The sequence below is a fragment of the Lichenostomus cassidix genome, chromosome 1 (assembly GCF_008360975.1).
Source record: "Lichenostomus cassidix isolate B80296 chromosome 1, HeHo_3.0, whole genome shotgun sequence".
In the NCBI taxonomy this organism is placed as follows: domain Eukaryota; kingdom Metazoa; phylum Chordata; class Aves; order Passeriformes; family Meliphagidae; genus Lichenostomus; species Lichenostomus cassidix.
The window spans coordinates 32,892,662-32,914,405 of NC_139479.1; the positions used below are offsets into that span (position 1 = coordinate 32,892,662).

Sequence of the window (21,744 nt, forward strand, 5' to 3'; positions counted from 1 at the left end):
TGAGGAGACAGTTTTGTTTATCTCCCCCTTAAGTTTCTCTTCCTAGTAGGACATTACAAGCAGCTGTCTTGTGCATCTCGGAAGGTCTTCTTGTGTCTTTTTTCAAACACTGTTAGTGTCAGACATGAAGTAAGCTGTACAAAATGTATTTTAGGGCATTTTAACCCTTCTTGTCAATAATGGTGTAGTTGAAACCAAAATCTCTATTGCTTCTGTTTGAGAGGAGGATTGTTTTGCCTGCACCTCAATCCATGCCCACTGAAGCCTTACTTATATTGGTGGGAATGGATCAAAATGGAGGAATTTGAGGATTTTTTCTCTATGTTTTTCTTTTTAAAAATTTTCAATTAAAGTTTTTGCTCATAAAATTCAAGTCTATTTTTTCTTCTCAACAACACTGTGCCCCATGTCTAACCATCCCAGTAGCACTTTTACCAGTCACCAAATTTTATTTCTGACTTTGCCTGTTGCAAATAAAGCCAGGGTTGTTTCTTTGTGACGGAATTAACACTCTGCAATGTGTTTGGGCAACCTATATCCCACCCAAATGCTTCTGCCTAAGGTTTCCTGCCAGGTGGTGCTAGACTGTCGGAGGCACCTCGTTGACAGGCAGCCCCACACACAAGGACCAGGCGCAAAGGAGGGCTCCAGACTGCTTCCCATCCTCAGCACATCCTGCTCACAGCATTGCAAGCTGGAGTAGCCATCGTGGTGTCATAACTCTAGAAGCAAACACAGGGAAGCTGTTTCAAGCTCTTAGCAGGTCTGGGCTGCATTTTTCTTCCTAGGTCTTTTTATTATCCAGGGTGACATTCCTGGTGCTGCAGGCTGCCTCCTCAATGACTCCACCTCTCTTAGGAGCCATTGTGGCTGCAGTCCCTAGATATACAACCTTCCCTCAGAAATACTAAGCTGTCTGTTTGTTCCAAAGCCAGAAATTAGGTGAAGGTTGAGAGGACTTATCAGGAAGTCAGGACAGGAACAAATACACACATTGCCCAGGGCGTTGCAAACGTCCTCAGAACAAACACCCAAAATCCAGGGAATTCTGTTAAGGTTGTTTAAATGCTTAGTGATATTTCTGTACGTTACAGCATAGAGTAAAAGGTGATCCATGTCTGAAGATAAAAGACTGGGCTGGCAGACAAATGTCTCATGCAACATCACAAATACTCTACATTTTCAAAAACTGTCAATTTCAAATTCATCTGAACAAATCAACTGATTTCTCTCAGACTGAGAGTATCATATTTTGGCATGCCAAAATATGATATTTTTACATTTTACTTCTATTTTTACTTCCATTTTTACTTGTGTTTTTACTTCCATATTTTGGAAGTTTTTAAATGTATCAAGTCCAGTTTAAGGCTCTATGACTGCTGCTACTGTGACTAACAAACCAGAAATGTCACTCTGATCCACAGCTTATAAAACAGACCTGCATTTCCATCAGTCCCCACACTGATGCATCTGCCTGTTTTCACTCATTCAGATGCTACCAGCTTCAAACCACTTCAGTATTGAATGCTTCAAAACCTGATAAGCTCCTTCTGGGTAAGTTCTTCTTTGTCTTTTGAACTCCATTATTTCTTTTTAATGCAGACATTTATTTTGTGAGGAGGACAAATCTTGGGCTTTTTCATGTCCCTGCTTCCTCATCTTGATCTGCTTATCATTATTTCTGCAAATACTACTAAAAGTTATCCTTGCCCTGACTGCTCCTAAGGAGACATGCTTGTTCAGGGCTTTAATCATTTGCTCATTAATTTCCTGTCATTCCTTGGTTTATGGTCTTCCTAAATCCCTTCTGAGAGACTGTGATCTCAGAATTAAAGCAAGAGCAACTCTCTTGACATCTCTGGTAATTCCAGTGCAAACAAAGAAGAACTGAGACAAAAACTCAGACTTGAAAGGGTGGGAATTAGAAGGGTTTGGACAGGGCTTGAGATTTCCTGATAGAGTATTTCTGGTGAGGTGAGGCCTGCAAGATTATTTCCACATCACTCAGCAGACACTTCACATTACTAGGGTCTAAAGTCCTGTTTTAAGGCCTTCAGAATAAAATGTGGGATTTCAGTTTCTTTTTGAGGTTTCTGTTACTCATTCCAAATTGACACCAAATAGTTTTTAATTTTTGCTTTCTACAGTCATGTTTTGCCTGTTAGTCCAAACAACTTCACACAGGTTTGCTTCACAAGACTGGAACCATGTCTGGCTGTACTGTGTTCATCATGGTAATATCCAGAGGCTGCCTGACTGTTGTTTTGTCACACCTTCATAGTCTTAACTTTCTAAGCAAGTGAAGAATTAAAGATCACTTTGATTTGTCCTCCTAGATTTTTCTGATTGAAATATTTTCCAATTTATTTCATTCCACAAAGGGCACAGTAATACTTCTCTGTAATTGTTCTCAGCTACTTTCTATAATGGTGGTGCAAAATCACACAGCTATCAAATTGTGTCTTTTCTTTCCTATCTTCTCCTTTGCTTTACTTGATCTCTTTTGGCATTTCATCCTTTTTGTGTCTAGTGCTACAGCTTGATGTACACCTATTCTGCCTGTACCTCCAGCCAGTTTTGTGATACTCTGTAAGAGCTGATATATAAACAGCAGCCTGAACTGATACATATAACTGATATGTAAGCATCTCCTTGAAGCCCAGGCAGCCCTGCCATCCTGGGATTCACCAATGGGAATGACTCGTTTAGCTGAATGTTAACCTGATTGTGCTGCTGTTGGTACAACAGCAAGTGTTGCTCTGCACATTTACACTGCTCTGCCTCCTGCAAAAACGAGACAGTGAAATAGGCCTATCTAGAAAATATATCCTTGCATTAAGAAGCACAACACTCCGGCAGCCTGAAGTTTTGCTAATCGTGTCTGCTGATCCCAGAGAAGTTATATCCCAGTTCCATTGTAGGTGACCCTCTAGGAATAGGAATAGGAATAGGAATGTAGGTGACCCTCCACCCTGTGGAGAAAGGGGAGCTAATCATCTCTATCCATTCTTTTAGTTGGAGTTTCTGCTCACCACTCTTTACTTAGGGAACTGTGCTCTAGAGCGCTTTTGGAACGCTGATAGATGAGATCCTTTCTCCATCTCTCTGGGAAGGCAGAGAACACACCCAGCTTCCAGAACTGCACCGACGATTTGCATGTTTGCCTCTACATGCCATTCACTCACTTATTTACCTCCTGCCTCTGTACACAGAAGAGCTTTTTGAAGAGCTTGCCAAGATTTCTGTCAGATGCCAACATCAGTGAATTTCACCACAGCTGAGGGCCTGACAAGCTTTGTTGGACGGACACAGGAGGAAATTAAGGTATCTTTTCTGTATATATATGTTTGTAAATATTTATTTTAAGCCATCTTGCATGAATAGATGTCAAATGCAGCAGCACGGCACACGCTGCCACTTTAGCGCTTCCCCCGCCTGTCCCTGCCCGCAGGCTCCTCCCGGAGCAATGCCCCGGCAATCCAGAGAGCGGCTCTGCGCTTCGGGCAGCGCCACTTCACCAGCACCACCTCTCCTCCTCTTCTCCATCGCTCCCTCCCTCCCCTTCTTCACCTTCCTCAAACCTGCGGCCACTCGAGCCGGGCGGGGCAGCTCCGCCCCGCTCTGCCGGGGCCCCGGGCGAGCTGCGGTGCGCACGGCTTCCCGAGGAGCCAGCATGGACACGGAGTCGTTCCTCGGCGTGAGTACAGCCCTGGCGAAGGAGAGGAGAGGGGAGGGAGAGAAGGAGGGAGGGAGGGAAGGATGCGGCTCCCCGGAGGGTCGGGCAGCGGGAGCAGGGCACGGAGCCCCGGTACCATCGCTGGCCCCGAGGGGCTGGCGGCTCCCTGCTCGCCGCGCTGTTCGGGTACTGCTCCTCACAGGACTTCCTGTAATTCCCCGGAGGGTTTTTTGAACTTCTGGGTCGGCTGCAGCGTGTGTTTTCCTGATGTCATCATGAATCGTTCTTTAATTATACCTCGCTCCCGGATCTGCGTTGGCCGGGCTTTGGCCGTGTCCCAGCGCTCCGGGCTGGCGGGCCGAGGGACATCAGCGCGATGCTCTCGGTGTCCCGGGGCTGGAGGGTGGTGATCTCTAGCGGCCTGACACGTCTGCGGGTTTTATTGCTTGTTTATTGCGCGTGTCCCGGTAAAGTCCTCAGCATGTAATCGCTGCCTGCATGCAGAGCGCCCGAGGAAGGTCAGAGAGCTGGCGCGAACAAGGGGAGCGAGGGCATTTAGGGTGGGTGGCTCCTGACTGGAAGCCAAGTGCTCACTGGAGTCTCTCTGTCACTCTCCTGCTCAGCAAGGAGGGAGAAGAATGTAACGAAAGGCTCATAGGGCAAGATAAGGACAGGGAGAGATCACTCACCAAGTACCATCACAGCAAAGAAGACTCGACGTGGGGAAATTATTAAATTTATTACCAATGAAATCACAGTAGGGTAATGAGAAATAACCAGCCAATCTTAGAACACCTACCCCCACCCCTCCATTCTTTCTGGGTGCAACTTCACCTCTGATTTGCTGATTTTCTCTACCTCCTCTGCCTGCAGTGGCTCAGGGGGATGGGGAATGGGGTCAGAGGTCAGTTCATCACATATTGTCTCTGCTACTCCTTCCTCCTCAGTGGGAGGACTCCTCACACTCTTCTGCTGCTCCAGTGTGGGGTCCCTCCCATGGGAGACAGTCTTCCACAAACTTCTCCAACATCAGTCCTTCCCACTAGCTGTAGTTCTCTGTGATCTGATCCACTGTGGGTCCCTCCCACAGGATCACAAGTCCTGCCAGCAAACCTGCCCCAGCATGGGCTCCTCTCTCCATGGGTCCTGCCAGGAGCCTTCTCAATGTGAGCTTCCCATGGGGTCACAGCCTCCTTTGGGCATTCACTGGCTCCAGTGTAGACCTCCATGGGCTGCAGGAGCACAGCTACCTTACTGTGGTTTTCACCATGGGCTGCAGGTGAATCTCTGCTCCAATGCCTGGAGCCCCTCTTCCCCCTCCTTCTACACTGGCCCTGGTGTCTGCAGAGTTGACTCTCTCACATATTCTTACTCCTCTTTTCCTGTCTGCCGTTGATGTTGCACAGCAACTTTTCCCCTCTTCTTAAATATATCATTCCAGAGGCTCTACCACTTTTGTTGATGGACTTAGCCTTGGCCAGTGTCAGGTCTACCTTGGAGCCAGCTGGCATTGGCTCTGTTCTACATGGGGAAAGTTTCTGGCAACTTCTTACAGAAATCACCTCTCTAGCCCCATGACAACTAAAATCTTGTCATGCAAACCCAACACAGTAGTTTATCACAGTACTGTGTGTAGGGTGGTGTTGCCTGTGTGGAAAAGGGGAATGAAGACACAGCTCTCCTTTGTGAAGTTTAAGATTTAGTCATGAGAGGCAGCAGCTAATGGTTGCAGTTTCATTTCTCCAGGCAGGCCTTGGTTTCTCCATAAATGTTGCTCCTCATCTCAAGCACAAGACAGCAGCTGAGTTTAGAGTTGGCAGTGTGAGCATCTGGTCCAGTCTGGTCCAGTCACTTTTGTACGGGACTTGCTCAGCAGATAGCCATGCAGCTCTTGCCATGCACTGCCGGTGGCTGCCATCCCCAGTCTCAGGGTACTGTGGAAGAAGAGGAAGAGGAGAATGAGATGCGAATCTCTCACACGTCTGTGTTTGCAGGACTGCAGTTTTTCTCGGTCTTGCTCTTTCTGCTCTCTGCTGGCTTTCCTCAGGCCCAGCAGGACACTCCTTTTGGAGTGTCCTGGTCCCACAGAGGCTGGGGCATTGATGGCAGCTTGTGCTAGGCTGAGAACCTGCTGCCTGTGGGCTTTGGCTGGGCAATGGCAAGGGCAGCCCAGCAAAGGCAATTGCAGGGCTCGATGTCTCTGCAGGGACTTTCTCAGCATGGGTCAGTGCTGGGTTGTTCCGACTCAGTGGTGAACTGGAGAAAGGGACCAGCATGGCAGAAACTCAGCTTTTCTCTGTCAGCTGTAGGGCTGTGCCTGTGTTAGCCCAAGCAAGGTGGTGAGAGCACATGGCAGGAGGGGAGAGTGGCAGCAGGCAAACCTGCACCTTTGCACGCATCCTGGGGGTGCTGCCGGTGCAAAGGAGCTTGTGCCAGGACAAGGTGTGACTGCCTGGCAGGGCTTGTGGGTCTTGCTGTGAGGGCGTGTGGGGGCTTTGGAGAGTCCCAAAGCCTCTGGAAAAGGAGTTGCAAATCCCCCCTCAAAAAAGAGGAAAATCAGTGGTTATAGTTAGGTTTCTAGCCTGCATACAGGATCTACATAAGTGCTGCCATATGCTGGGGTGCCACAGCCTCACAGCTCCTGCCAGTTTCAGAGCTGGAGGAAAAGAGAGACCATCCAGTCTTTTGCAACTACTAAACTGCAGTGTTGTTCTAAGCACCTGCAGCCCCTGTCCCTGCTGATGAGACTTGGTACAGAGACTAGAGCAGAGCAGCTGGGGGTGAGCAGTGGTGTGCTGTCTGATGAAGCATGAAACACAGCAAAAGGTGACAAAATTAGCTGCAGACACCTGTTGTCTGAACAAGGGTCTGTGGGGGACATAAGCTTGTCATGTTAAAGTGCAGTGCCAGAGGATGGGTGAGTTGATCTGCCTGAGATCTGAACATCACTCCAAGAATTAGAATAGCTGATGTGGCATATAGAGACCATTTGTTTATCCAGGAAAAAAAGGATCTGCACTTTTCCTAAATAAATCTATGGGCATTTCTCGACTTGACTTTGCACTAGGCCCATCAAATACCTGTTTTTTTTAAAAATAAGTAGACATAGGAAGCAAGTGAGGGTTTAAACCACTCTTTCCCTGCTTATGCAAAGGCCTGGCGTGTGTATGGCTAACCTCAGAGGCAGCTGCAGTTCAGCAGAAGGAAGCCCCAGGTTACATAGCAGCCAAGTGCAGCCTGTGTCACTGCACCAGGGGTGCTAGGCATTTCCCTCTGCTGGCACGGTCCCAGCCTAATCTAAACTGGGGTGTCTGTACTCAGGGACATTAATTCAAAGATGCACCAAAGGCACAGCAAGGCAGGCGAGGCAAGTGATGCTATGTGCATTGGCAAGAATAAAAGCAGATCGTATCTGTTATGTGTGTTATGGACATGAAAATTAGGAATGCAGTTTCTAAAGTTGCGTCTCAGATGACTCTATGTTACTACCAAAAAAAAAGTCTATTGCGCCATGTTTAAGGAAATGTTCTTCATATAAGCACTGTCACTCATCAGTATGTAGGGAAAAACCAACCACCTCATAGGAGAAACAATCCTGAATGAATGTGCTGAGATGCAGCAAAAGGGACCAGGGACTAACCAAGGTGTTTGCAGAGTTCAAAACCTTCAAAAATACATATCTGACTGCTATTGTAGCAGACAAGAAGGGGTAATTTATATTAACAATATTAAAAAAAGAATTAAAAAGGAAACTGATATTAATGATGGTAATCACTGTGCCATGATCTAAAAGAAACTGTCACACAAGCTGTGACAAAATAAAGCCTTGAAAGCAGTGAAAAGAAGGAAGGCTCTAATTCCCAGATCACCACATGAACTAGGAACATCCTAGGAAAAAATACCCCAAACCACAGAGATTTTAATTCTGTGTTCTGCATAATCCAGGATATCATAAAATGAAAAATGAATAGGATAACTCTAGTAGGCCCTGGTGGTGCCATGATTTCTCTTCTGGGTTTCATTTACTGGCACCCCTTCATGACCACTGCAAATTTTGCAGAAAATCCCAGAGAAGAACAGTTCCAGAGTAGTTTTCAGGAAGGTCAGACCAAACTGAAATACTTATGATCATGGACTCAGAGGGGTGATAAGAACAGATGAGGTGTTCTCTAAACTGGGAATAAGGAGAGGAGCATTTTCCTCTTTGACCCCAGACACCACCATGACCTGCAAATCCAATATCTCGACATCTTTGTAAAGTCTTTTCATAGAGGTTCTCCTGTGGCACCTGATTTGATCCTTCAATGTAAGTGTTCTCCAGGGACTTGAGGGTAGCAGACCCAGCCCCTGTCCCAGCCCTGCCATCTGTCCCCTTGCTGTGCTCCTGGGACTGCAAAGGGTAAAGGAATGGATGTGGTTTCACGCTGGAAAGAGGTACTCCTTGTGGTTTCACAATAGCCAATACAGACAGTAATTTCTCATACCACTGCAACTGCATATATTTGTCTTGGCTCTGTTTTTTCTGTCACTTGGTCAGTTTGCAAGCCTGAAGCTGGAACCCACCCTTTGGCATTGTGCTGGGAGACAATATTATCAAAAGGAGTATATGTCGTGGCCGACAAGCTCTTGACATTTTGCTGCAAACACTTGAGAGAAGGGTTGGCATTTTTTAACATCTCTAAATCCATGCTACACAGGTGCAATGGCATTAATTCAACTGCAGTATATGGAATGGTTTATTGTTTTTCTTTTTTTTCCCTCCCAGAACACCCTATGAAGTCCCAGAGCACATACTAATGGAAGGCCCTTTGCAAACCTTCGTTCACATTTGCCATGAAAATGGTCAATGGATGTCACGATTACCAGAGAAGCTCTGGGATATTCCCCTCTATAACTTAGCTCTTCCAGGTAAAGATTAACTTTTGTTTTCCACTGTTTTGTTAGCTTGCCATTTAAGCATTGGAATATCCTGTTTGTCCCATTTCAGGGTGGCTGTGTTTATTATTTGGGTCAGTGTGTGGGGGAGGGTTTATGTGATGTTATGTGAATAATGTTGGTCTGTAATGTATGGGGTTTTGTAGAGGGGAGGGGTAAAAAAAAATTTTTATTGTTTTTTAGAAATGAAAAGGAAGAGGCACTTTTTTTCACTCCCTCTGCACCATCTTGTCAGATACTATTAATAATATAAGGATTGACTTATTTGGGTAATGATAAAATTCTCCTAATTAATTTTTGTGACTTCCTATGTAATGTTTCCAGAAGGGGAGAAATAATATTTTACCTTATTATTTGTTTCTTTGCACGGTCTTAAAGAGGTTATGAAGTTACACAAAAAGGAGAACTGAGACTTGTAATTAACATGTTTTTATTAATGTAGACTGTGATTTTTCTACATGATCCCGCTCATAAAAACTGGATTTATCATATTATGTGTAAATGCATTTAAATTATACCTGTGTATCATTAACCTTTCTTTGGTCATATTATTGCTTCTTTCTGCTGCCTTGATATTTTTCCCCCTCTCATTTTGTCAAAAAGTTTTATGGTGTAATCTGATCATGGGGAGGCACTGGAGGACTGTCAGCTCTTGAGTGATTCTCTTTGCCTCCATGTCTAAAATAGGCTTTTTTCTGCCTGTTGTGAACTAATGGAGTGTGTAATTCCAATTAAAATTGAAATCCAGAAACTTATTTCCTGGTGGCTTCTTAGATATGTAATTTGAGTTGACGTTAACTTCAAAACAAGCACACCTCTGTTTAGGATAAAGCCTATGTAAGAGGATCCAGGACAGGTGCTATAAAAGAAAAAAAAAATCTAGATTTCTTATTTAACCATCAAGAGAAGAAAAAAGAAAATATGGATCTATCTTATGACTGAAGAAAGAAGGTAATAGTCTCCTCTTTTTCTAGTTTTCTTTTTGTTCCTTTTGAAAAAATCCTTCAAAAAGTCAGCGGCACACTCAGAGGGATTGTGTTTTGGTGAAAAATGAGCCATGTTGCTTCTGTAAGACTTTCACCTGGTGTTTTTTGGCCACTGTAGAAAGTGGAGAACCTGCTGATGGGTTTGTTTGACTTCCTGGCTCTCCTCCTAAGGGTGACCTTGTTATTCTTGCAAATGTTTGTTGTTCTTGTGAATATGCCTGCAGGGAGAACAGGCATGAAGAGTAGTTGAAGGCAAGTCCATTTTAGCAAACATTACAGGACTTTTACAGAGCATTGCAGGCTATTAGCTTGTAATATTTTGGTGTCTGTCCAGCTGACCTACAAAACTGATCTAGCCCAAGTCAGAACACAAACAGATCAAGACCAACCAGCTCAAGACAGTTCTGGCAGGTTTCCAGAAGAAGCAATGAGTGGGGGAAACCCAGTTTGGACGTGGAAGTTTATCTCATAGAAGGCATGCAAGAAGCATGACAGAGAGCATTCTGAAAGCATGGTGAGGAGGCAGCAGCAAAGCTCACTAATTAGTGTTGTGCTTGCACCAGATTCAGCACAGTGCTGCTGAGGTGTTGCTTCAAGGTCTGGAGCTACTTGGCTTGGTGCTAGCTCACTGTCTTTGCATCATATATGTTGTGTCATGGATGTACCCATCTTCCTTTCCTTACTGTAACTCACTGACATCACAAAAGACTCGTGAGTAAAAATTACTATCCGTTTGCTGGTTGGCAACTGTAGGTGCAACACCCATCAGTGGAATCCTGCTCATCTCTCTCAGACTTGGATTTGGTTCATGGGTATTTAATAGTTTGACTCTTACATCTTCTAACACATACTGCTTTGATTGCATGCCCTCAATATCAATTTTCCATCTGCAGTGAGTGTGCTTTGGGTGTTTAAAGCAGTAAAATAGATCAAAAATGGCTTTTAGAAGGTGAAAAAATTGAGTGAAAATTAAACTATTATTAACAGTTTCAAAGAATTTTTATTTCCAAACCAATCCTTTTTACTTTGTCTACTAAAAATATTACCACTGTCACCAGTAAGACTGACAATTCAAGAAAGCAGTCCCTAGCATCAGTGAACAATTAGTTTGACAGAAGACTTAAAACCTAAAATGATATGCAGATTCTTTGCAGATACTCTGTTAAGATCCAAGGAAGTAACTTCACCGAGTTGTTAGCTTTTCTTATCGATGCTTTATAAAACTGGAAGAAATAACAGAACAGAAAAGCTAGCAAAATCATTGGTTCCCTGTCCTGAAGAAATTGTGAGTTGCAATAGTTTCATCTAGACAGGATGCAAGAGATATGTCAGATTTATTAAGACTTCAAGGAAATAAAATATTTGGGCAGCCTGTAGTTGAGTCTGATGCCTATGTAGTTCCCTGTGGTGGAAAGAGTCAGGTAATTTTTGAAGTCCATTAAAGGAAGATCTTCTTAATCTTTCACTCATAAGCTTAGACTTGGATTAGCTAATTATTCCCTGGGAAAAAAAAAAAGTGTTTTCATTGCAAGATAATTATTTTGAGGGAAGATGCCATTTGAAGCAGACCATTTTGTTGCGGTTTGGGGCAAACAACAGTGATGTGTAGTTAAGATGGGGACTGCTTTATTGAGAAGTCTCAGTGCCTTCCCTTCACAAGGATTTCACACTAAACTTATTAATGTTAGGTGAGCAACCTCTGTAGAAAATTCCACCTTTTTGCCACTACTATAGAGGCTCACAGACAATAGAGGTGTGTGGCTTGCAAATGGGGTGACCCATCAGGTGTGCACGTGAAATGTAGCTGTGGAATGTGGTCTTGATTAGTTAAGAAATGAGATTTTCTGTACATTTATTTTTGTATTCTACAGGAAGTCATGACACTATGACCTACTGTTTGGATAAAAGCTCTGCTGTTAGTGGCAATGAGTCCAAGCTGGTGAAGTTGTTAAATAAATGTATGCCCTGCATTGTGCACCCCATTATCATGAAGTGGTCTACAACACAGGTAACCATTGTCTGGTGTTCTCTTCTTGCCTTGGCAAAGTTGAAGCTTGTGCTGCAGGGATGAGATTGCACAATGACAGAACAGCCTGCTGCCCAGGAGTCTGTACTGTCATGGGATGCCATGCTTGGGTGTTGGGGTTTAACCCCAACCAGCAACAGCCCTGCACTGCTGCTTCCCTGCTGCCCCTGGGTGAGACAGGGGAGGGAATTGGAAGGGTAAAAGATGGAGAACTTGTGGGTTGAGACAAACACCATTTAATAGGTAAAGCAAAAGCCACACATGCAAGCAAAGCAAATAAGGAATTAATTCTCCACTTCCTATGGGCAGGCAAGTGTTCAGTGATCTCCAGGAATGCCCGGCTCCATCACATGTAATAGCGTCTTAGCATGACAAACACCATCACTCTGAACATTCCTCTTCTTCTTCCACCAGCTTTATATGCTGAGCATGACTCCTTATGGTGTGGGATATCCCTGTGGTCAGCTGGGGTCATCTATCCTGGCTGTGTCCCCTCCCAGCACCCCTCCCCAGCCTCCTCACTGGTGGGGTGGGATGAAAGGCAGAAAAGGCCCTGAGTCTGTAAACACTGCTTAGCAATAGCAGAAACATCCCTGTGTAATCAACACTCTTTCCAACACAAATCCAAAACACAGTTCCATTCCAGCTAATATGAAGAAAATTACTCTTTCCTATCTAAATCCAGCACTTTGGAGTATGAGATAGGAGCTATACATGCCTGATCATCTTTTCTGTGGAAAAAGCATGCAGGTGAGGCAGGGATGATACTGAAACAAAGATGTTACTTAAAGCTGACCATTTGGTACCAGAAACCCTTTTTCACACATTTATTGTTGTGGTAAACAACATTTAATATTAATGTAATCAACAGAGTTTTTTCTCTTGCACTTGGTTCAGAAGGTACTGCTTGTCATTTTTGCTGTCACTGTTGTGTGAGATGTCAGTTGTTTTCCCCATCTATACTGAGTATTCACCCAGCAGCAGAGACAGAAGAATCTGTTCTTGAAGGGATTTTTTTTTCCCATAAAGATTAAGAGAATGAAGGTGTGGTCCATCACGTAAGGTTTAGTTAATTTTTTTAAATGTGCAAATATTAAGCTAGTAGTTATCTCTTTGTTCCTTACAAATGTGTGTTAAAGACAAAATTGGGGATCATGATTTAAGCTGCAGCTTTTGAAGAGTCTTCCAAAGAACAGACCTTCCTGACATCAAAGAGATACCAAAAATATTTCTGGTTTTGTTCTTATTGAAGGAGTAGTTAATTATTAGGGAATTAAAACTGAATAACTGATAAATGGCAGTAAGCATGCCAAAGTTTCTTTTGTGGTGTTTGAACAGCTCTGGCAAACTGGAATCTTAGACACTACCTGATATCAAATATGAACCAGAAGGGCACTCACTTAGAACAGAGCCTTGTTTATCTTGAGCTGCTTTTTTGCTTTGGGACTTCAGCCAATGAAAGATTTAAAAACCTCTTAACTTGTGGGTTTCTGGCCGGTGAAGTGACCCTGTTGGTGACAAACTGTCTCTTAACATCATTATAGTAATTTTCTGGTCTGAACCCAGCGTGACAAGCAGGAAGTGGCCCAGTGCTGATAGGAGAGAGGCGCAGCTACAATCCTGCCCCTCCTTAGCTCTGCAGTGTGCCAGTTACCTGTGTGGGGAGAGGACTCCACCCATTGGTATCCAGAGCAGACACTATGGAGCCTTACTGATGGTAGGATCTACGGGTTCCTGGATGGCCCAGGGTCTGGGAGGTGCCTGCTTGAGCCCCAGCTGCTGTGGCTGTCAGTCTGGAGGCCCAAATCTTTCCTGTGTGATGGCTGTGTGACTTCCAGTCGTGCCCTGGATGCCTGGTCTGAGATTGAAGCACTGAGCAGCATTGCTCCTCAGGGCTTCCTTTTAAATTTTGCCCTTTAGGGGGCAATGTTCACACTGCCTAATTCAGTATCCAAACCCAGGTGACTAATTAGAGTCTAATTTGTCTATTTTTTCCATATAGTCAACAGAAGAGAAATTAAGTAATCTAAAGGGCAGTTCAGAGCAGCTATTTCATCTGGTGTTCTTTCTGGCCACAAAGGTTATACACAACCTACAGCTGTGTACACTCCTATCTCCAGCATGCTCCAAGCGAAGGGGTGTGGATCATCCCTTCAGCTGCTTCAGCCTGGTGGAGACCAAGCAGGCACAGAAGGAGCTGTTGGCCAGACCCACTGCACCCTGGGACACATGGGGTTGGGCTGTCTCAGCTTGGCATCTCAGGCACAGCCTGGGGACACTAAATTCATGTCCAAAGAACAGGAAGTTAGGTGGTTAAACTAGGCAGGGTGAGCATCCTGCCATGTGTCTTAAGCTCTGTCTCAGCACTAAAGCTATGAATTTGGATATTCAGAAGCCATGCCTTGCACTTATGTAGCTTTCATTCAATCCTTTCTGACCTAAATCTGTACCATGTTTCTGAAACCCAAATCTTTATTCCTAGCAGGTTGAACTGAGACAAATTAGTGTTTAAACATATTTAATTAAATTGATTCTATTTCCTTTTGCTAAGGGAGTCTTGATGTAAGGAAAAGACATATCATTTGGGACTTTTTGCCCTGGAAACAGCTTTACCACCTGTTCAATTCAGCCCTCAAATCCAGTGTAAGAGGTCTGAGGGAAATGGAACTAGAGGAGTGCCTCGGTTTTGTGGGACTTCTACAGGTTAATTCAAGCTTTATAAGAAACTTTATATTGAAAAAGAACAATAGCCAGTGGTTTTTTCTATTTTTGTTTTCCTTTCTGTTGTGGATGTGTGAGGTCTGCAGAGACAGCCGTGGTAAAGTCTTTGATCTAATAAAATAAATACAGCATTTCTAAGGTACTGATCCTGCAGTTGTTTTTTAAATCAATAGTTGTGTGAAGAGCAATCATGTATTTATGCACACGTTAATGGATCTTTAACTTTCAGAATACAACAAGGACAGCAATCTGAAATTAATCTAATCTGTACCTGCAGTATATGCTTCAGGGAAATTGGAATCCTGCTTGTCAGAGAGCAAAATGCTTCAAAGTTGCAACTTGGTGCCATATAGTGACATTTTAAAGACAAAAGACCTGTGAAAAATGCTGTAGGGCAAACTTTGTACTTTTCTTTTAGCTTTCTAAACTAAAGAAACAAATTTCTTTTAAGCTCTCAGGACCTTTGTCTGCTGTTTCACCTTTCAGGTCCTGACTGTGACGGAGCAACTTGAGGCCGGAGTTAGATACCTGGATTTCAGGATTGCCCACAAGGCTAATGATCCATCTATGAATTTGTACTTCGTGCACATGGTTTACACAACTGTTACTGTGCAGGTATTTTCCCTACCTTTGTGATGGCTGTAAAACCAGTGCCATTTCTTTCATTTAAGTGCCATCATAATCCAAAATGCTCCTCAAGGTCTTCTGAATAGGTTATTTGTTTTTCTCTTGTGAGAATTTCAAACTAGAGAAAATCAGCAAGGCAGGAAATTAGTTTCAGCTGCTGCATGTGATACTGGAGCATCAATCATTTCCTCATCCTCAAACCAGGCTCCTTGAGCCTGCTCTCCACTGCCTATCCCCTACCGCATGCCCAATGTTCTGGCGTTTATCTTGTGTTGTCCCAGGATGATACACAGGGCTATCCTGTTTCCCCAGGAAGGAGAGGAGTTATCAAAGAGAAAAAGGCATTAAAAGCCCCATATAATCACAGAAACACGCTGTTTTTCATTATTGTGGTTGTGAGTCTCCTCCACCGTTGCTGCTCGGTTGATTTTATGTCCTTTCCCCTGTATAGCACAGATAACTTTCTAAGATGCCATACCTCTTTCTTGTAGGATATCCTGTGGGAAATATTAAGGTGGTTAGAAACTCATCCTAAGGAGGTTGTTATCATAGCCTGCAGGAATTTTGATGGATTAACCAAGAGACTTCATAATCATCTTGTTGTCTGTATAAAAGAGATTTTCCAGTGTAAACTGTGTCCCAGAAATGTAAGTATGAGATCCCTTTTTTCTTTTTTTTTAAAGAATGATACATCACAGTGAGATCTTTGATTCCAAATGTTTAGATATATACTATTTTCACTCTGTTTTTAACCTAGGAAAGGTAGCATTTGCTGCATCAGAGGTAGGTCATTGCCTAATAAAACTGAGGAGGTAAAGCAAACCTACGTTCCACAGTGTGGAGGAGGGAATCAAATTTGACTGTTACATCTGTTGAATTGTGGGACAGTAGTAGAGACAACTGTCATTCATTGTCCTGTCTGACTTTTTTTGGAAAGGGAAGGGAAGGGAAGGGAAGGGAAGGGGAGGGGAGAAGAGAAGAGAAGAGAAGAGAAGAGAAGAGAAGAGAAGAGAAGAGAAGAGAAGAGAAGAGAAGAGAAGAGAAGAGAAGAGAAGAGAAAGAAGAGAAGAGAAGAGAAAAAGGAAAAAAAGAAAGGGAAAGTTGTGTGTGTGTTACATATTTATAAAATTTAAAGAATCCAATTTCTCCCTTTTCGCAGCAGTAATTATAAAACAATTTTTTTCTATTTAAAATAGTTTAGGTTGGAAGTGACCTCTGGAGGCCATCTGGTCCAACACCACCATGCAAAACAGGACCCACTTCAAATTTACATTGGGCTGTGTTCTGTTCATTCTTGAGTATCTCCAAGGGTGGAGATTCCCCAGCCTTTCTATGCATCATTTGACCACTCTCACAGTAACTGTGTTTTCCTTCTCAATCTGATCGGAATCTCTCTTGTGTCTGCTGACTTCCATCCTTTGCTGTGCATATCTGAGGAGTCTTCTCATTTACCCATTAGGTATTTGCAGACAGCCGTAAGACCTGTCCAGTTTTCTCTTTTCATGCTGGACAGACTCAGCTCCCTCAGCCTGTCCTTGTGTGTGATGCTCCAGCTTTGCTGCAGCCTCTGCTCACTCTGGTTGTGTGCTCCTGGATCACTCCAGCTCGTCAATGACTTCTTTGTACTGGGGAAGCCCCAGCTGGAGACAGTACTTGAGATGCAGTCCCACACCTGCTGAACAGAAGGAAAGATCCCCTTCTCTTGATATGCTGTCTGTGCCTCTGGTAATACAGCCCAGTTCACAGTTGACCTTTGCCAGGTGGGCTCACTACTGGCTCATGGTTAGCTTGATGTCTGTGAGAACCTTCAGGTCTTTTTATACCCAGCTGCCATTCAGTCACCCAAACCCTCCAGAAAAGCTTTAATTTAAATAATCAGAAAAGATTTGATTGCTAGATATTAGAAGTTGAGACTTTTAGCTTCCTCTATTTTTTACAAGGTGTGGGAGCTTTTAGTAGTTAAACAATTAACATTTCAAAGATGCAAGGAACAGAGGGTTTTCTCTGGAGATGTGAGTGGTACAGCAGAATGATGACCCTGTTTGCGATTCAAATTCAGCCTTTGAAGCTGGTGTATCAGTAACGTGTGACTATTACCATTTCAAAGCATTTTGTACAGCAGAGTTAAAATAGAACAATTCTCAGCTAAACTAGGGGATTCTGAATATTCAGGCCTCAGCTGAATAACTGAAGACCTGAGTGACACTGTTTTATTGTTTCCCCAAATAACTTGAGTGTGCTGGTTGTGGATTAGCAGAGATACTGGAGAAGGTGGTCAAATTTGTTTTCAGACACATGGCCAGCTCTTAAAAAGAAAAAAGGTAGTAACTGCAAATTGGCAAGCTGCTGACGACAATTTGTTGAACAAAGGCATTGAAATAATGGTCTGAGATCACTTCAATGAAGAAAGAACAATTCCAAGTTTTGTCCAGGGTGAGGGAGAAAGGGAACTGGAGTAAACACACACCTGTACTTACCTTGAGTAGGAAAACCTTAATTCTGTGGGATCTGTGACCAGCACAATGGATCTCACTGTTTCTGCTAGTGGTACCATTGCAATTTAGGCAGCTGTGGGATTTTCAGGATCACAGATTTAGATTTACTATCAAATACCCAATATTCTGAAATAAACTGTTACAAACTGTTTTTCAAGACTGCATCTCTGTTGTCGAAGTGTCAAAGTATTAATGAAGCAACTGCTAAGTCGAGGTCTGTATGTAGTACTGGCAGAGGCCACAGCGTGACAATATTACACTGAGTTTAAAATTTTGATTGTCTTAACTATTCAAGGTGTCTTCCTTTGATCTGGATTACTAGGGTTTAAAAATCCCTTGTTAGTCTTTCATTTCTGCTTTGTTTGCAAAATAAGCACCTGTGTTCACATACACATTTCTGATAGCTTTTTTTTTTGCTTTCATTGCACATCTTTCTTTGTTTGTTTAAGAGGTTCCAGCTTTAGAAAGGCAGTTGGAGTAAAGCAAAGGCTTCAGTCAGCCACAAAGTTTTGTAGTTTGAGTAGCTTGTGTCTTAATTTTGCAATATTTTCTGACCTAAATGACCTAAGGGGGCTTGCATTCTATCTTTTGTGGATGAACTGAGAGGGATTCATTCAACCCTCAGCTTTCTTCAAATATTTACATTAATAATTTTCAAGTGCCTTTGGCTTTTATTTTAATTAATAAGCTAATTGGAACATCAAAAAGCCACCATTTCCTTTTCACAAGCAGCAAACATAGTTTTTAACCACAACATTCTTAGAAAAAAACAATGCCTGTTAAATATGTTGGTTTTGCAAATAAAACTAGTCAGAAGGCTTCAGTTCTCTCCAGTGATAACTTCTGAGGTTGGAAAATATAATTTCATATTGAGACCCTTAAATTTAACAGCTTTTTCAGCCTGTCTATCTGTTAAAGAAAGTGTCTGACTCAGGTCTTCTTCTCTCTCAATTAAAAATGTTTGGAGCATCTTAATTTCAGAAACTATCCACTTAGAGAAATCAGAATTAATGTAGCTCTTGGAGATTCACATTTAGTCTTACTTGTTTTAAGCAGTTCAGTTTTCTTTGATGGTTACAGTGCCAAATTTGCATCAACGTGGGGCATTTGCCAAAATGATTCCTGTTTCTCTGTGTCTGCATACCTACAGCAGATGCTCTGTATCTTCCTCTCCTAATAAATTTGCAGCAGTGGCTTGTGCATGAGGGCTGACACAGGGATGGTTTCCTTTTATGCAGGTGTAAGACCTTGGGTTACATACATTATCATAGTTGAATTGTTTGAGGAAAGGAGAAATTTGCTGAAGCTCCCAGGGTCCTATTGCCCTGCAGCTTGTAAACCAGCCCATCACCTACTGGGCTGCTCATTTAAAAGCTGTATCTGAATGGAATCTCATCAGCATTTAGACTTTGGGAACACTGCTGCGTTGCTGACTTCAACCTGGGCATGCTTCCTTTTAGGTGGTGCCAACACTGCGGACCATGTGGCACCTGGGCCATCAGGTCATAGTCTCGTACGAAGAGGATGTGGAACTGGAGAAGCACCATGAGCTGTGGCCCCCGATCCCATACTGGTGGGGAAACAAAACATCCACTCACGCTCTCATCCGCTATTTGGAGCGCATGAAGCGGATGGGCCGGCCAGGTAGGCACAGGGAGTTGGCCTGGAGGAGAGAAAGGGCATGGAAAGGGAGCCCTCAGCGCTGACCAGCTCACTGGCACAGTTGTGCCCGTTCCATGGGCAGGGGGCTGCTTCCTCAATCCAGTGCTTGTTGCTTGAGGCAGCACAGATGATGAGAGAAGTGCATTCCACTAGCCTTGTTGTGAAAAGAAACCCCTACCAAGTTTGTCTCGGGAGACCTTATCGCTCTCTATGACTGCTTGAAAGCAGGTTGTAGCAAGGTGGAAATTGGCCTCTTCTCCCAGGCAGCCAACTCAGGGCAAGAGGAAATGGCCTCAGGTTGTGCCAGGGGATGTTGAGGCTGGACATCAGGAAGAATTTCTTCACTGAAAGGATGGTTAAGCATGGTAACGGGCTGCCCAGGGAGGTGGTGGAATCACTATCCCTGGAAGTGTTCAAGAAATAATTGGATGTGGCACTTAGTGCCATATTTTAGTTGTCATGGTGCCATTTGGTCAAATGTTGGTCTCGATGATCTTAGAGGTTTTTTTCAACCGTAATGATTCTGATACAAGAGCAGTACGTGAAGGGTGAAGCTGCACCATTAAACAGTAGCACTCAAGCATGCTGGTGTAGTACAATCTGACAGAGATTCCGTTCAGAACCTCTGACACAGCTTTTGAAGTGAATGCACAGGGTGGTGATGGGGAGAGCTGCTTCAGAAGTGCACTCCCCAGCTGAAGGAAATCGCTCATGTGGGTGCACCCTGTGCTCCCATCCATCACAGGGGAAGGCTAAGCATTTGGAAGCAACCATCACAGAAACAAACATAATTTACACAGCAGGACTAGTTAGTGGAGAACCTTTAGACTGCAATGAATAACTAGACAAATTTAGCTAAACTGGAATGTTTTGATAACTGAGCATAGCTCAGGAACTGTTTACTACAGCATGCATTTGCAACAAGGCAAAACAGTTGTAGGGACATGAAAAAAATACAGAAAGAGTTAAGAAGTTAGTATTTTAATGATCCCCGCTGGAATGAGATGTGAAGCTAATGCAATACTGAGAAGTTTCTCTTCTCCTCAAAACAATATTTAATGTGTCACTTTCTGATTTTTGTTTCAGGAAAATTCTTTGTAGCAGGGATTAACCTTACTGAAAATTTAAGGTATATTCTCATACACCCATTTGGATCGTTGAAGAAAATGACACTCCAGAGTCTTCCATTCTTGAAAATATGGATAAAGCAGCAGTATCCAGGACCAAAAAAAAAATGTATTAACATAATTGCTGGAGACTTTATAGGAAACAATGATTTTGTCAAAGATGTGATAGAACTGAACACAAAAATTAATCCTCCATTGCCCTGTCAAACAGAGGAGGACATAGCATTTAATTCTCAGCTCCCTAATCTGTGAAAAGATGAAAAGGCTTGGTCTACATTTATGGTGCACTGCTGTAAACATCCTGAATCCCATAAAGGTGAAATTAACTCAAGCCAGAGATGCTTTAAAGGCTCAGCGAGAAAAGGTCTCTCAATATCATCAGGGTTTTGAGGCCTTTTTGGATAGGAAAGAGAGCAGGTGTACCTTGCTGAATTCTCTAGAGAGCTATGGTACAGGGGTAATTTTTTTTGAGGTGCTTTGATTCTGTAGCAGATGACAATACTGGAAGTCCCAAGAACTCAACCTTATTTTACACAGGACTAAGAAGGAGAAACATGTCAGTAGCTGCATGAATTATTTAGTGGTAAGATTTTATCTTTCTTATAATTTTAAGGATATTCTGCACTACTTGCAACCCCAATTTTTACTCTTTATAACTTGTCTGTTTTTACAGTTAGTGTTAAATAAACAAAATGAACAGTTAAAAAGTATTTTTGATATATCAGAGGTGCTGTACCAACAATCAAATTTGACATGATTTTATATATACACCAGTGTGCTGAGTATCAGTTGTGATCCCCCTTACCAACAGGGTACCCACAAAATTATTTAGTATTTGTGAGAGGTAATTGTATTTGTACACATAGTCATGCCAGTTCTGCACGGATAAAGATACCACAACTATGCCCTTACACAGTTTTGTCTGTGGCAATGAAATGTTCTACTAGGTGTTGCCAAAGTAAGCCTTTAATTGAAAATAAACACAGAGGAAACAAATTACTGATCTTAAACTGCTCTAGAAATACAGATTCTTGGCTTCTATCATGCTCATTTGGGGTTTCACACCTGGTCTTTTATTTAGCTATTTTAGTAGCGCTGTAATTATTTTTCCTCTCACTAAGCAGTTTTTGCTTATTTCAAAACAAAGAAGTTTATACTGTTTCCCATTGCATATTAATTCTGTTTTTCTAATTGAACTGTGTAATAAGTTCAGACGATCACGAAGGCAACAGAAATGTCAAGCATCAGGACTAAAACAAAACCAGTTACTGTGTAAAGTTCACTATGCAACTTCATCCACGTACCTCACTTTTTAAACGCACTTTATATGCAAAAACTAAATTCAGACGTCTAACAAGATGCTAATGTTTGCAGAAGTTTTTCTGCCTATCTTTTGTGCCCTCTTTTGTACCCTTGTTACTCTAATAAAACTTGATCTCTCACTGAAATAGTCTGGCTTCTCCATTCTGTGATACTGTTTTATTAATTC

At 42.9% G+C, this 21,744-nt stretch overlaps 1 protein-coding gene and 1 long non-coding RNA gene across 5 annotated transcripts; one reads left to right on the plus strand and one right to left on the minus strand.

Annotated features, from left to right (window-relative positions):
- The first annotated feature begins 1,393 nt into the window (after positions 1 to 1,393).
- PLCXD1 (phosphatidylinositol specific phospholipase C X domain containing 1) lies at positions 1,394 to 21,703 on the plus strand. Of its 4 annotated transcripts, XM_085056072.1 has the most exons (9): positions 1,395 to 1,554; positions 3,213 to 3,324; positions 7,891 to 7,949; positions 8,442 to 8,584; positions 11,469 to 11,605; positions 14,831 to 14,959; positions 15,463 to 15,618; positions 18,927 to 19,110; positions 20,215 to 21,703. In XM_085056072.1, the coding sequence occupies exons 4-9, from the start codon at positions 8,473 to 8,475 to the stop codon at positions 20,505 to 20,507; spliced, it is 1,011 nt and encodes a 336-aa protein (XP_084912198.1). In that variant the 5' UTR covers positions 1,395 to 1,554; positions 3,213 to 3,324; positions 7,891 to 7,949; positions 8,442 to 8,472; the 3' UTR covers positions 20,508 to 21,703. The 4 variants fall into 4 exon arrangements, with proteins under 4 accessions (XP_084912206.1, XP_084912198.1, XP_084912213.1 ...); XM_085056080.1 differs by lacking the exon at positions 7,891 to 7,949 and having other exon boundaries at positions 1,394 to 1,554; XM_085056064.1 differs by lacking the exons at positions 1,395 to 1,554; positions 3,213 to 3,324 and adding an exon at positions 3,570 to 3,697.
- LOC146444494 (uncharacterized) lies at positions 9,602 to 18,170 on the minus strand. Its single transcript, XR_014850943.1, has 3 exons — positions 17,449 to 18,170; positions 14,973 to 15,089; positions 9,602 to 9,815 (listed from the first exon to the last, which is right to left on the minus strand). It is a non-coding gene; the product is annotated as an uncharacterized LOC146444494 (long non-coding RNA).
- Positions 21,704 to 21,744: the final 41 nt, after the last annotated feature.